This window comes from Panulirus ornatus, chromosome 11 (genome assembly GCF_036320965.1).
Source record: "Panulirus ornatus isolate Po-2019 chromosome 11, ASM3632096v1, whole genome shotgun sequence".
NCBI classification, from domain to species: Eukaryota; Metazoa; Arthropoda; class Malacostraca; order Decapoda; family Palinuridae; genus Panulirus; species Panulirus ornatus.
The window spans coordinates 12152873-12168985 of record NC_092234.1 but is presented as its reverse complement, the minus strand read 5'-3'; the positions used below and the strand labels follow the sequence as shown (position 1 = coordinate 12168985).

The window sequence follows — 16113 nt, the reverse complement described above, 5'->3', positions numbered from 1 at the left end:
TATTATTCATCATTATCATTATTATTATACTTGGTCGGTGTCTCCCCTGTTAGCAAGAAAGCGCAAGGAAACAGATGAAAGAATGGCCCAACCCACCCACATACACATGTATATACATAAACACCCACACACGCACATATACATACCTATACATTTCAACATAAACATACATATACATACAAAGACACAAACATGTATACATATGTACATATTCATGCTTACTGCTTTCATCCATTCCCATTACCACCCTACCACACATAAAAAGGCACCTCCTTCTCCCCATGCACATATCATTTCTACCCATCTGCCCTATTTTTGTCTCCTAATATGAAAATAACACTGATTTGAATTTAACAGCTGAAACATTATGAATCAAGACTGCAGATTATGAAAGGCACTGTCTATGGCATATTTCATCACATCCTACCTAAATTATCATGAATTTCTTTTACACTCAACACATACAAATGACATGCAACACATAATTTATTTACTGAAATAAACAATCTCTTAGCAATGTGACAGCCTTAAAAGAAAATGATCTTACATCTGACATAATCATGGTATTTGGACAAGATCTGCAGAGAAAAACTTTGGTGTCACTGTAAGAAGTGTTTCAATGAACAAGAATATGAACAAAACATCAACATACACCACAGAAGGGTGCCTGGCTGTTTGGATGTGGAGCCAGATGCCTTGGAAGAGTCCGGTCCATTGTACCCGCTGTACCGTAATAGGTCTCCCACAACTTTTGACGCTTTCCACGACCCACTGTTCCTGGAGGTGCCTCCTGAAAAAGTTAAGCCATGCACTCTTCCATTTTTGCACTGAAGATGGTCACATGTGGTCCTCTGGCTGAAAACTCTTTTACACTTGAAAAAATACCAGAGTTGCAGGTACACAGATTTGCAAACATATTCTTCTACTGCAGCAGTGAACTGTTAATTGTTCTTTCTCTAACATGTATAATGTACATATTAACTGATGTAGCTGATAATTTACTGAATATGATAGCTGAAGCAAAGGATGATGACTGATAATCATCATTATTACTATCACTGCAAATTACAGTACCATTTTTGTTGCTGGAACCATCATCTTTTGAGTAAATTATCATTAACATTATCATTACAGTATGTGGGTGATGTTCTAGTAGCCCTGTAAAAAAGAAATGAATGGACTGGTGAATAAATCTGTTTAAAGAAAATAACACATGAGGTAATCATAGGTAAATGTAATTTTGTTGTATTTCAGAGACTGGCAAAGTAAGTGTAGTAATATCATTTAGGAAAAGTAACTTTTTTAAGGAAATCAGGATTGGGAAGTGGTGGCCAGTAAGGATGGAAAAGGGAAACAGTTTGAGAAAAGAGTAATACAGGTATCCTCAATTTATACAGATATTTCTCAATTTATGTGTATTTGATTTACACCATCTTTTCTTAATATAGCAACATACCATTTACACTTTTTTTCAATTCATGCAGGCTGTAGTTTGAAATAACATGAGCATCAATTGGCTGACAATGTGGTGGTGTGCTGTTGCCAGTGCTGTGCAAGCATTTGTTCGCATAGCATGAATACAGTCTATGGTCATTGACTGCTATAGTATACTATGCTGCAGTATACTAATTATTGCACGTGTTTTGCCCCTTGCATCATGTGACCAAAGCATCTTTTAAATCATCTTGTTACAAGTGGTAATAAGAAGCATAAGGCAATCATGACTGAGGTTAAGACGGGTGTGCTCAAATATTATGAGTGGAAAATGAAAAGTTGACATTAAGCATGTCCTTGGACTTAGTAAATAGGCAGGAGCATTACATAAATGTAATCAGCAAGAACATTAGGTTGGAGCCTTTGCAAACAATGCGCTAGAGTTGTCCTCTGCCAGTGGCCAGTTAAGGGTAAGGCACCAAAGACTAAGAAGCGGCACTGGAGTGAGAGTATTGCTTTGCCCACCCCCTTAAGGGAGTTCCTACTGGAAACAAGCAACAGAGATATAGGACTATTTGTGATAGTGCAGAGATCTAGGAAAATGCCACGGATGGAAGATTAATCAGTGCATCTAAGACCTAATATTCCTGAAGTTTTTTGATTTTGGGGAGAATGGAACAAATAAATGTCCAATGCATGGGTCGAACATTAAACTCATAATAGTGTTCCCATCATCAAGATGACTGGTGAGGTTGCTTCAGCTGATGTTGTTGCTGCTGAAAATTTCCCTGAAACCCTGAAGACCAATATTAAGAAAGGCAGTTATTCTTGTAGGCAGATTTTTAACATGGATGAGACTAGATTATTTTGGAAAAGAATACCTTCGAGGACATACAATTCCCATGAAGAGAAGACTGCATCTGGATTCAAAGTTTGGTTATTTTCCATTTTCATTGATATCATTCATTGTGAAATATGTATATTGTACCATTCTATATTTTCTGGTACACATATACTAAAGTTTTTCACTCATATAATATTTTGTACTGTTTTACAGATAAAGAAACCCCCTTTGCTCCATTAGTTATATTATCTAGTGAATGCATTTTTTATTTTCATCAACATTTCCAAGAATATAATTATCAATATTATTTAGTGAATGCATTTTTTATTTTCATCATTTCCAAGAATATAATTATCACATAAATCAAGAAGTCTCTGCAAAAAAACAGCAGTTGAAAGCAATTCGAGAGCTCTAGTAAATGCAAAAAGTTGAAGCTGTGTGTGAAATGTTGGGCTTTTTAGGTTAATCTGTAAGAAACGATATGACATTTCTTTAATGAGTGGTGGAACTGATGTTACGAGGCTCCACCTGGAATAGGTTACACTGCCAATGAAAGTCACTTTTGATGAGGCTGTATCAAGGGGACTACAGTCTCATTAAAGAATTTCTCACTCCAAAAGAGTTGATATGCCTGCTATTAGAAGTGGCACAGCCTTGGACTGCAGGAGCCTTTAAAAAGTGGTCTTGGGTAACGCCAGGACTCTTCCATAGAAATTGGTAATAAGGTGATTATAAACAAAGAAAGACTAAGAGGTGGTACCAAATCTAAGTTGCTGGATGTACAGAATTTTTGATTGGAAAATATAAAGAAATTAGGTTTTTAATACACAAGAATTTTCTTGGTTATGTCTGACCATCTGGGAAATCCTATTCAAAACCAACTTTAAAAAGTTGAGGGGAAATATACATTGAGTAAAATGAATCATTTGACATTAGCAAAGTTTGGTCATAAGCCCATTAGTGAATTGTAGACTTTTTGAAGACCAATAAAGACAATGGTGGTAATAAAATAACAACTGCCAGTATTTATGTTACTAATGATTAATTACTATTATAATAATTGTAACTAAAACTAAAGCAATACTAGGGTTTTAATTCATTTGGAGCCTTCCTTACCTGGAATCTGTCACGGTAGCTTTGAGAAATTGCCCATATCCCTTTGTAGTCGGTATCATTAGCAGTTAGGTTTGAAGGCTCCAATGCAACATCCTGAAGCAGCTTTCCTTCCAGTGCTTCAACATCATCATCTTGAAAAGCTCTAAATGCTCTGCCTGGTGGGGGAGAGCGCCTATTGCCCTGGTAAGCATTTGATACTCTTCGTTCTAAACTGCCTGGGTTGACTGTGTCAGCAGTAAACTTGACTCGCCTCTCATGCTTATCTGCAGCATCTTCCACAACGATCTCATCCAAGTCTAACCACTGCATACGGTGCGAAGGTGCCCCCTGGAGTTTTTCACTTATTTTCTTCTGAAATTCAGCAAGTTTGTCCGGATCTAAGAATTTGTTGGCAGACAAAATGGGCTTTCCATTGAGTTGGATGGCAGGTGGCGGGCTGGGACTTCTCGGGTGTCCATTGTCATCTAGAAAAGCAGGGTTATCAATTCCAATCACAGCATCATCACTAACCTCACCATAACTGCCAGAAGACTTGGTATCCATGGACTGATGACTAGAACACTTGTGGTCTAAGCTGCTGAAATCTTCAAATGTGTTAGAGGTTCGGTTAGTAAAGTTTGTAGTGTCACTTTCCAATCGCGCTTCACGCCTTTCATTAGTTGTCATTGCTGATCGAAAACTTCTCAGCTGTTCTACACTACTTCCTTCAGAAGTCTTTAATGCTGCATCCTCACGATTTTCTACCCTATCACTCAATAAACCATTAACATTAACTACAAGTTTTCTACCATTAGTTTTTAAACCACTCTTTTCCCATAAGTCTGTCACAGTTGTTAATCCCCTCTTTTTGGCACAAGCTTTCTGGCTAGGTAAAGAAATGTCTAAGCTCCTACTTCTTGTTTTGTATGAAGGTTTAACAATGTCTTTGGTACTAAGTGAGGCAGCTCTGTTTAACGTGGCAAACACCCCTCTTGTGTACACAATTTGGCTGAAGTCTGGTAAAGGAGGAGATGGCTCTTTCTGAGTCACCTGTATAGGTGACTCATAGTCCATCTCCTCAAGATCATCATCTTTACTATATCTCATCATCCGGAGTGTGTCTTCGGTCACCAGTGAATCAGGCTGCAGAGACATGAGGGCATAGCTGGATATAGGCTGCTCACCTCCAAAGTACCTTGCAACACTAGAGTCCCCAACATCACCAGCTCGTAGCTCCAGTTGTCTCGTTAAGGAAGCAGTAGGAAGGTGGCTTGAAGTATTGGCACTCACAGGCATCTCTCTGGGGTACCCAGGGTTAGAAGTCTTGGCACGCGAGAGGAATCGTAGAGGAGTTACAGCTATGGATGTCACATACCGCAAATCCTGTTTTACTATGTCAATTGGATTTGGAACTTGTCCATTTTCAGACCCTGGTGAGGCCAACGATTCTTGCACCTGGTTTCTTCTAGACTGTCGTTGTAGATTACCGTCAAGACTGTTCACTCGTGGCCATATGGGTCGTGGCACTGTTGATGAACCAGAATCCTGTGCTACATGCTGCTGATTAAATGTCTCTAGGGAGCGGGTACGACGGATTCCCACCTCAATGGCACGGACAAACTGTGGGTGCTGAGTGACAATTGTTGCCACTGGTTTGCCTCCAATAGATATCACAGCAGGTGTGTCTTTGCCTGAGTTCGCTGAGGCTTCAAATGACACCATAGTTTGAGCAACTGACTGTAAGCCCTTGCCCTCTCCACCTACTTTCCCAGTTACTACTCCTTTCGTGTTTGGACCTGTCAGGTTTGGACCATTTCGAGAGGAAGGGGATGAGGTCGACCTGAGGGCAGCCTCAACCTCTGCTCCCAGTATCTCCTCTTCTTCATGAGCATCTGACCTCTCAGAGGCAGAGTCAGTCTCCTTAGAGCCATAGCCAGAGGAGCGCACAGAGCTTCGGTCAGTAGGTGGAGACTCTGGTAGGTTTCCTGCCTTCTGCTGGTCCACCTGGGTTGTCTGGCTCTCGCCTTCCTCGCCCTCTCTGACCTCTGTCTCTTCATCATGATAGATTGGGTTGACTCTGCAAGTACAGTACACACAAATTATGTAGAGACCTTCCTCCCTGTATTTTCTGAATGAAGGCATATTTCATAAATGACATTAACATCTCTATCCTATAAATCTAGAACTTACAAATCTAATTCACTTCAAAGTCATGAAATATTCTACGTGGAAAAGACTCATTCTTAGACAAATTTCTGATGTAGATATAGGAAACAATAATCTATATTCATGCTTATGCTGATCAGCCTATGCAATTACGAGATAAAATCAAACTTGTACAAAACAGTCTGAAAAACTATTCACAAATTATAATATATTTGATAATATTAATATGAGTGTTTGTCTGTACATGTGTGTGCGTGTGTGTGTGTGTGTGTGTGTGCGTAAGTGCTTACCTACAACGGTGTGAGCCACTTACAGAGATAACTCCCCAGTGTTGTACTTGGATAACATACTGTAATAAACTATTCTAGTCATATCATGGAAACACAGCATTGTAAGTTCTCCCACAGTAACCTTACTTATAGCATTTGTTTCCCCCAAGGATGTCAGCCGAAGGCACACTGACTCTTTCAGTGCCGCAAGCTAAGCACAAGGAATTTACTTTCATTTGACAAGCTAATGGTGCAGTATACTCAAATCCTATGGTATGGATATGACACGGTAAACCCTCGACTGTTCTGAGGTAACAGCACAACAAAATTAGATGTAAAGAAAACCCAGCAACCGGAGAAACTCGATATATTCTTTAATTATCACAAATACAACCAACAATCTAACCAGAATACTGTTTTGAGTGTTCGTCACAACCAACGAGATACACCACTGACCTTCCGGCCGAAGACTGGCTTTGCCCAGAAACGAAGTTACACTCTTCGACCTCAGTGGAAACAAGCAAACACTGTCTGCCCTCGAGGAGAGAATGATTCAATATTGTCTCGTCAGATTAAGTAAAAGAGCGACGTCTTACCGTGAAGGATGTTTGCTTGCTTACCTGCCCGAGGCAAGTTTGTAAACATCGGTCACTCAAGGAGCAAGAACTGTCTGCTTGCTGATCTGCCATCTGATCACCCTAAGGAGGAAGAAGTGAGGCTGCTCGTGAATAAGCGGGTATGTCTACAAAGGTTTTCTCCCCTTTAGAATTCCTCTGCACTGTTTTCACGGGCGAGAAATTTGCAGACGATACGTTCCACTCTGCCTCCATGTAAATAGATGTAGCACAGTTTGTTACACAAGGAGCAACTGCGGCCTGTGCTCGGGAACGTATGTTAATGATATCTATAAGAGTTCTCGCAAGATGCTCCTCTGCAACTGATACTAGAACCACGCGAACAACTTTTCCTGCTTTCCATTGTCTTTCGGGTTCAACCGAGATCTTTACAGTCAAAGATGAATTTGAATGCTATGACAGAAGACGACTCCTCGTGTAGTATAACTGGGAACTGAAATCTGTGCACTTCGATGGATGGACACCAAATGTTACTTCAAACTTTATGATCAAGTCACGGTTTATTCGAGGCCACATATATGGTACAGTAAATGACTCTCGTTTGCACAGTGAACAATTTTATAAACAATGTTTTACGTATACCTTTTCTTACACATTTCATCCTAAAATATTCCCCCATGTTGTCACTTTTACACCAAAGTGATATCATTGAATTTCTAATTGCATATCAAATTGAGATTTCTCGCTGGATAATGATTTAGATGAATATCAGAAATGTTTTCCTCACAGATATACCAAAACATTTATTTTCCTGGGTGGCTTCCAAATGCGCTCATGAGCTGTCACGATTCTCACAAATGAATAATCACCTGACTGGTTCTGATGGGCTGAACTTCAGGAATCCACTGGTCACACTGCCCTGAGCTCGTCTAAGGTAGGAGTGTCTGTTTCCACAACCCAGGGCCCCGGGAACAGGCCTTCGGGACCTTGCTTAGGTAGTGTCTGGTCTTCACTCTAGCTATCCCCAGGCCACAAGCCCCAGCCTCGAGGATCAGCTAGTGTAGAATCTGGTCCTCACCCCTGCTTCCCCAGGACACGAACCCCAGTCTCGACGATCAGCTAATGTAGTACCTGGTCCTTAACCCAGCTTCCCCAGGACACAAGCCCCAGCCTTAAGGACCAATTAGTGTCTAGTCCTCAGCCAAGCTTCCCCAGGACACAAACCCAGCCTTAAGGACCAGTTAAGTGTGTGGTGCTCCCGTCTCAATTTCCTCGAGATATAAACCATCACCAACCCCCATCTCCACCTCCCAGCGCCACCTGTCACGTAGCATGTGAGACAATGCCTTGCCTCACTGCCAAACCCTCATCCAAGCGTTAAGGGACAATATCATATCCTTCACAGTAGCACACCGACCTTCTGCCCAGCTGAAATACATCACGGACTAAAGTTAAAGTGCTAAGTCTGCGGGTCCACCGTATCATCTCTCTCTCTCTCTCTCTCTCTCTCTCTCTCTCTCTCTCTCTCTCTCTCTCTCTCTCCTTCCTGCCATCTTCCCATCCTCCTTTTGACTTCTTCCTTTCCTTCCTCTTTCCTGCTCCGCCTTCCCATTTCCTTCCCACTACCATTCCCTCCCGCCCCTCTTCTTCCTTCTTCATCGCCGACCCTTGTTTCTCATTCCTCCTGCTCCTGCCAGGCCAGTACACACAGCCTTGGCACCCGGCCGCACCAGTCACCGCTTCAGCAATTAAAGAAAACGGGACGCAAGGCGGCCACTGGAGTGCACTATTGGCGGCGCCCTTGACTTCGTTGCTCAAGCGGCAGCATCGCACGGCCCACCTGCCGCGGACCACGGACTGGGAGACGGGTGGAACGACTGGGTGAGGGTGAGAGGTAGGTAGGTCGTTGCGAGTTGGAAGGGGGTGTGTGTGGGTGGAGAAGGAGGAGGAAGTGTGTGGGTGAACCCACTGTGGGGTAAAACCTGTGGCGGGAATCTGACGCAGTGTCCGAACCCTAATGGGGAGGGTTGGGAAGGGGTACCGAGCGTGACGACCTGGTCGAGTTTCGAACCCAGCCCTGCGGCAGGACGATGATGGGGGTCGTACATTGTGACTTGTTGAAGATACTTCTGAGCAGACTAAAGTTGATCCTGAGCATTATGGTAGATGAGGGTGGAGGAGGAGCTCAGTCAATTTTTTTTTTTTAGAAGTCCAGCTGGGCATAAAGTAAACCTGGGGATGACCTGAGAACCAACAGAACCGGTTGGGCCTTCGAAGATCTCTAGATAGCCATGGAAGACCTTGGGTTTCAGACCTACGAAGGTTGCTAAATACTGCTGTCGACACTGGCAAGTTCAAGACCTGAATAGGGTGGACCTGAGGTCGAGAAGACCTACATATACGTAATGAGCATATAGAGCCTATATGACCAGGGATTTATGCTGGGACTTCGATGGGTAAGGCCTCTCATGGCACAAAATACTACGCTTCATTCTTTATTAATCAGTTAAAAACTACGCTTTATCGTTTATTAATCACTTTATTAATCAGTTAAATACTACGCTAAAACTACGCTTTATCTTTTATTAATCACTATTAATCAGTGAAATACTACGCTATATTTTTTATGAATCAGTTAAAAACTACGCTTTATCCTTTGTAAATCACTTTATTAATCAGTTGAATACTACGCTTTATCTATTACTAATCTCTAGTTAAAAAGTACGCTTTACCTTTGGTCAATCACTTTATTAATCAGTTGAATACTACACTTTATGTCTATTAATCAGTTAAGAACTACGATTTATTCTATATTAATCAGTTAAAAACTACACTTTATTTTTTCATTAATCATCTTATTAATCAGCCAAAAACTGCGCTTTATTTCATATTAATCAGTTCGAACATCATTCACGTTCACGTGATGGCAGGAATCAGGTCCCGAATACCGTATATGTGTGTTGTCTGAGATCACGCTGCCTTAATATGATATGCAAAGGGCAACACATCAAGGGAAAAAAAAACAGTTTAACACACAAGTATTGGCAATGAGAGGAGAAAAGATAACCAAGAAGTGCAACTTTCACCCGCGTTGGTGTGTGTGTGAGAGACCTGTTACAAGAGGCATTTGTATCACATTTGGTAATATGGAGTTCTGGGTCAGTTTCCCGTCTTGTCATGGTAAAGGGAAGCTGCTCATGCCTCTCGCCCATCTTTTCTCAGATGGCGCACCACCTCCCCTGGGTCTCGCCCTAACATGCCGCCAGCAAAATTTTCAAATTTCCCGTTTTCATTCATATATATATATTTCATTTAATTCTATTTTCAAGAGTTTGAAGAGCTAATGTATATATTCTACAAATTTTGACTGGTTATGAAGATTTTATTGGACTATTTACGATGGATGTGATCCTAAGAAATATGAAATTTATGGATAATGCTAATGATTCCATATTACAATATGAGGCAACCAGCAGAGCCAATGATGAAATAATTGAAATACTGAGAGCGAGACAAAAAACGGTCTGGCGGTATAACTGACCTAAATATACACCCTTTTGTTCATCAGTTATTATTGGGCTTAATTAGACAAGTCTTCCCAACTCTTGATCAACTTGCCTCTTCCTGCCTGCAAAAACCATTGCTCCGGGCTGGACCAGTGTGGATGACGGCCGGAGGAGCACACATACACAACACTACCAACACTGAACTCATATCTTCTAACCTGGGCTGGCGATCGAACCTGGGCCCTCCTTGTGTGTCACTGTGGATCCTCTGTACCAAAATTTTGTTTATCAGTTATATCATATTCTGATTCTTCTACTGGGGTACCAGTGTTATCAAAATAGTTTTAGTACAGATCAAGTTCTGATGTGTGTGTGTGTGTGTGGGTGGAGAGAGAGAGAGAGAGAGAGAGAGAGAGAGAGAGAGAGAGAGAGAGAGAGAGAGAGAGAGAGAGAGAGAGAGAGAGAGAGAGTCTGGGTGCAAGAGTCACCTACAGACAATCTCGGGGACAGGAGACTCACCTGCAGACAATGTGGGGGACAGGAGACTCGTCTGGACAAGAGATTCACCTGGAGACAGTGTAGGGGACAGGAGACTCACCTGGAGACAGTGTAGGGGACAGGAGACTCACCTGGAGACAGTATAGGGGACAGGAGACTCGCCTGAAGACAGTGTAGGGGACAGGAGACTCACCTGGAGACAGTGTAGGGGACAGGAGACTCGTCTGGAGACAGTAAGGACAAGAGATTCACCTGGAGACAGTGTAGGGGCCAGGAGACTCACCTGGAGACAGTGTATGGGCCAGGAGACTCACCTGGAGACAGTGTGGGGGACAGGAGACTCACCTGGAGACAGTGTAGGGGACAGGAGACTCACCTGGAGACAGTGTAGGGGACAGGAGACTCACCTGGAGACAGTGTAGGGGACAGGAGACTCACTTGGAGACAGTGTAGGGGACAGGAGACTCACCTGGAGACAGTGTAGGGGCCAGGAGACTCACCTGGAGACAGTGTAGGGGACAGGGGACTCACCTTGAGACAGTGTAGGGGACAGGAGACTCGCCTGGAGACAGTGTAGGGGACAGGAGACTCACCTGGAGACAATGTAGGGGACAGGAGACTCACCTGGAGACAGTGTTGGGGACAGGGGACTCGCCTGGAGACAGTGTAGGGGCCAGGAGACTCACCTGGAGACAGTGTAGGGGACAGGAGACTCACCTGGAGACAGTGTAGGGGCCAGGAGACTCACCTGTAGACAGCGTAGGGGACAGGAGACTCACCTTGAGACAGTGTAGGGGCCAGGAGACTCACCTGGAGACAGTGTAGGGGACAGGAGACTCACCTGGAGACAGTATAGGGGACAGGGGACTCACCTGGAGACAGTGTAGGGGCCAGGAGACTCACCTGGAGACAGTGTAGGGGCCAGGAGACTCACCTGGAGACAGTGTAGGGGACAGGAGACTCACCTGGAGACAGTGTAGGGGACAGGAGACTCACCTGGAGACAGTGTAGGGGACAGGAGACTCACCTGGAGACAGTGTAGGGGACAGGAGACTCACCTGGAGACAGTGTAGGGGACAGGAGACTCACCTGGAGACAGTGTAGGGGCCAGGAGACTCACCTGGAGACAATGTAGGGGACAGGAGACTCACCTGGAGACAGTAAGGACAGGAGATTCACCTGGAGACAGTGTAGGGGCCAGGAAACTCACCTGGAGACAGTGTAGGGGCCAGGAGACTCACCTGGAGACAGTGTAGGGGCCAGGAGACTCACCTGGAGACAGTGTAGGGGACAGGGGACTCACCTGGAGACAGTGTAGGGGACAGGGGACTCACCTGGAGACAGTGTAGGGGACAGGAAACTCACCTGGAGACAGTGTAGGGGACAGGAGGCTCACATGGAGACAGTGTAGGGGACAGGAGACTCACCTGGAGACAGTGTAGGGGACAGGAGACTCACCTGGAGACAGTGTAGGGGACAGGAGACTCACCTGGAGACTGTGTAGGGGCCAGGAGACTCACCTGGAGACAGTGTAGGGGACAGGGGACTCACCTGAAGACAGTGTAGGGGACAGGAGACTCGCCTGGAGACAGTAAGGACAGGGGACACACCTTGAGACAGTGTAGGGGCCAGGAGACTCACCTGGAGACAGTGTAGGGGCCAGGAGACTCACCTGGAGACAGTGTAGGGGCCAGGAGACTCACCTGGAGACAGTGTAGGGGACAGGGGACTCACCTGGAGACAGCGTAGGGGACAGGAGACTCACCTGGAGACAATGTAGGGGACAGGAGACTCACCTGGAGACAGTGTAGGGGACAGGACACTCACCTGGATACAGTGTAGGGGACAGGAGACTCACCTGGAGACAGTGTAGGGGCCAGGAGACTCACCTGGAGACAATGTAGGGGACAGGAGACTCACCTGGAGACAGTGTAGGGGACAGGAGACTCACCTGGAGACAGTGTAGGGGCCAGGAGACTCACCTGGAGACAGTAAGGACAAGAGATTCACCTGGAGACAGTGTAGGGGACAGGAGACTCACCTGGAGACAGTGTAGGGGACAGGGGACTCACCTGGAGACAGCGTAGATCTGGTGGGGGGTATTAGCCTTGCCCTTGACTTTGAGGGTGGCGAGGGGGTCGTCGGTCACCACCTCCCTGGGGGGGTTGGTGGTGGGTCCCCTGGTCACCAGCCACTTGAGCATCACCCTCACCAGGCCAGCGCCACGCCCTCACCAGGCCCAGCACCACGCCCACGCCAGGCCCCTCACCACGCCCACGCCAGGCCCCTCACCACGCCCAACCACCTACAACAACAAGAGAACTTTAAGTATACATCTTCAGTCGAGGAAAAAAAGAAATGTACAAATATTAATAGGAAATACATCTAATTGTTGGAGATTAGAGAATTATGAATATATCTGTTTCTTCTGCCTAGTATCATGAAGTACCAGAGATACTTGACAGACATGGATCAAGTATATATATATATATATATATATATATATATATATATATATATATATATATATATATATATATACACACACAAGGCGTTCATTCATCCCCTACTCCTTTGGGTCCGGTCGATGAATGGGTACGAAGCTTAAACTGTGGTGTGTATGTGCGTGTGTACATAAGGTCAAGACATCGTAAACATACGAGGTTAAGAGACAGGGCAACACCAGTGCACAGCACACAAAGACAGACACACACACACACAGACACACACACACACACTCACCTAGACGTTGCCAAAGTGGGCAGAGAGATGCCCCCCATACTAGCGTGACTTGACCATAGCCAGGTATTAATTACCAATTCCACACGCATTTCAGACGAGGGGAACGACTGAGGAGGTTCCTCTCCGTGGTCGCCCAGCACTAAGGCCTGGCGCCGGGTGTGTGTGTGTGTGTGTGTGTGTGTGTGTGTAAAGATGTGCAACACCTCTGGAAAACATCTGCAGAGCGAGGGATGCAAACATCTTCCCAAGAATGTGTGTAACTCCCAGGATTATCTTCACAGTTGTGGGGACACCAAACCTGGGGAAAGCATATGGATAAAGCTAAATGTATGGACGACCTCCATACGAGCCTCCCGCCCCAGCAGTCTAGTGCTGGTGGTGAGGGTGGCAGCGCAGACCACAGCTTCGAACCCTCCAGCGCTCTATAACTCCCCAAGGATAACGGCGCGGACCCTTGTCCTGGGCGTCGAATGGTCGTTGCCAAGGGTCGGTCGGTCGCGCTCGCGGGGTTCAATCCTTGCCAGTCTGGTCGACCCACTGCAGGAAGGGGTTCTGAGATCGTGCTTCACCCCCTTCCTAATTCAAAGTTACTCCTCTCGGTAACACCCACGGTAAGGAGGAAATGTAAACGACTTTCAAACGACGTATCGACTTAAGCCGACACTCACCCCGGCGAGAGGGAAGAGAGAGAGAGAGAGAGAGAGAAAAAAAAAAGGGGTCACATTTGCGTCTTGGAGTCGTCGCTGGTACGAAAGAAGTGACTGTAAATATGATCTTGTGATGCTCTCTTAAGACCTGCCACCGAGACAGTTCATTAAAATCCTCTCCAAGAACGACTGTCGAAGACCACCATCAACAGGAGCTCGTCTTAAAAGGGGGACGTAATCTAACCTAAAATACTAGCGTCCTTAAATCTTCCTAAAGGGGTCGACATGAAACCGTCAGCCGGACTCTTGCGTCTACTCTTCTACAGACCACACTACCAAGTCAGGCACATCGAATCTAGAATGTCCTCTCCCAACTGACGGACGCACGACACAACAAGGTCCAGTTAAGGTTTCAGATGGGTGGAGGAATCTTGATCGACGAAACTTGTGGTACAGGGGATCGAAGCTCTCCATGACTCATGTCTTTGCACACACAGGCCAAGATACACCCATGACTCACCTCATAAGTAACACGGGTGTAGTATTGGCCCTTCCTAACACCCGAGGTATCAGGGGAAGTCCTGGTCTTACCTCATCCTCGAGGCAACAGTCCTTAAGAACTATCTCTTTTTGTCCACCTTCTCCTTAACTAACCAATATGACTCGACTGTCGACGCGCACTGATACGAAATCAGTCCAGTGCATATCCGAACTTATCAGTGTGTGTGTGTGTGTGTGTGTGTGTGTGTGTGTGTGTGTGTGTGTGTGTGTGTGTGTGTGTGCACACGCACGGGATTTCGTGATTCGTTATACGGTTCGCTTCGTAATGCTGTCAGCTGCTGAAGCGCCGGGCACATGCATCCAAGATGCTGCTACTATAACGGTCACCCCATCCCTCCCAACCTCGATGGACCAGGCAGGGCTCGAGACAGTCTCTGAGGACTTTGGGCGACCCCTGAGGGCCAAAACATTCCCTGAGGGCTGCAAAAAGTCCCTGGGAGTCCGAGAATGGTCTCTGAGGGCTACGGACGGTCCCTGAGAGGTGAGAGCAGTACCTGTGGCCCAACGACGTTCCCTGGAGGTCCAAGAACTGTCCCTGAGAGTTGAAGTCGGTCCTTCAGGGGTAAGAGCGACTCCTGAAGGCTGGAAGTTCTTCCCTGAGAGCCAGAAACGTTCCCTAAGGAGCTAGTGGGCCGTGGGGTCGGGGAAGGCAACACACCACTGACTGGACACCATCGTATTATGAACACATTATGCACACATTTCCTCGTACAGCCACCACGCTCTGCGAGCCGCAGCGTTATAAAGTTATCATTATCTGAAGTGCAAGAAAAAAAAAAAAAGGACGGGCAATCACGGATATACCGCAAGTTCCGTCTGGTTCCCCGGAGACGGGAGACAGCTTTACTGTCTTTTTATCGCCATAATCTCTTAACCTTGAGTCACCACAAGTTGTGTATATCCAATTCACGCGGTGCGATCCTCCACGTAGATTAGTCCACAAGAGCAAACCACTGCCCTCGCACGGGTGTCTCAAGACGTGGAAAACGACGTCCTTCTCAGGGTGTTCAAGACGAAGGGGCAGCGTGTGGTGTGGATTCAGTAGCAAGATGTGGCAAATCCTTTATGACAGCTTTTCTCTACACCCCCGGACACCACAGTGGCCACTCATCACACAGGCTTCACCACCTCGTATGCAGAGATCCGTCCCTCATCAGATTTGAGTCCAATTCTAGTATTATTTGGTGAACTTTGTTAGTTATATGAATAGTTCCAGCGTTAAGTATCCTCACTTGGGTGTAGTAGAGGCGATAGGAGACACGAGTGTCATAGACGGAGTAAAGAAATAAAAGGATTTAAAAAGAAAGTGATTCAAGCATCGTCGTTAAACTCCATCAAAGGATTGGATGCCTTGCTAACAAGCAGAACCTGTTCTGTGGAGGCTCTTCATCTGCCTTGGAAAGGGATTACAGCCTGATTGATAGATCCTGATCCTCCACCCTAAGCCGTGACGTAATCGGTTCGAAAACTCCTCTTAGGATCGTGAGTCATAATAGTTAGTGGGCTCGTCGAAGCCAAACCCCCGACACGCAGGGTGAAATTAATGCATATTATCGACCTGAGGGACGCCTGGCTTACCACGAGAGGACGGACATGAATGTCTTCAAATACATAGGAAGAAAGTGGTCAAAAATGGGCAGCTATTGGAGGGGAGAAATGATAGAAAATAGAGAATTTAAAAAGAAATAAGCTTCCCAGTGCACCTCTCTCTCTCTCTCTCTCTCTCTCTCTCTCTCTCTGAACCCATTATCGTATCTCCGTTGTATCTGAACCACT

The 16113-nt window shown here is 45.5% G+C and overlaps 1 protein-coding gene across 2 annotated transcripts in view; it reads right to left on the bottom strand.

Annotated features, from left to right (window-relative positions):
* The window catches only part of LOC139751281 (uncharacterized), a 224838-nt gene that overhangs the window by 16602 nt on the left and 192123 nt on the right, over nt 1-16113 (bottom strand). For both annotated transcript variants that reach the window (XM_071666597.1, XM_071666598.1), the window contains 3 exons: nt 12460-12692; nt 3395-5450; nt 653-790 (listed from right to left, as the gene is read on the bottom strand). In XM_071666597.1, coding sequence (XP_071522698.1) covers nt 653-790; nt 3395-5450; nt 12460-12590 — 2325 coding nt within the window. In that variant the 5' untranslated portion in view covers nt 12591-12692. The remainder of the gene's footprint in view (nt 1-652; nt 791-3394; nt 5451-12459; nt 12693-16113) is intronic.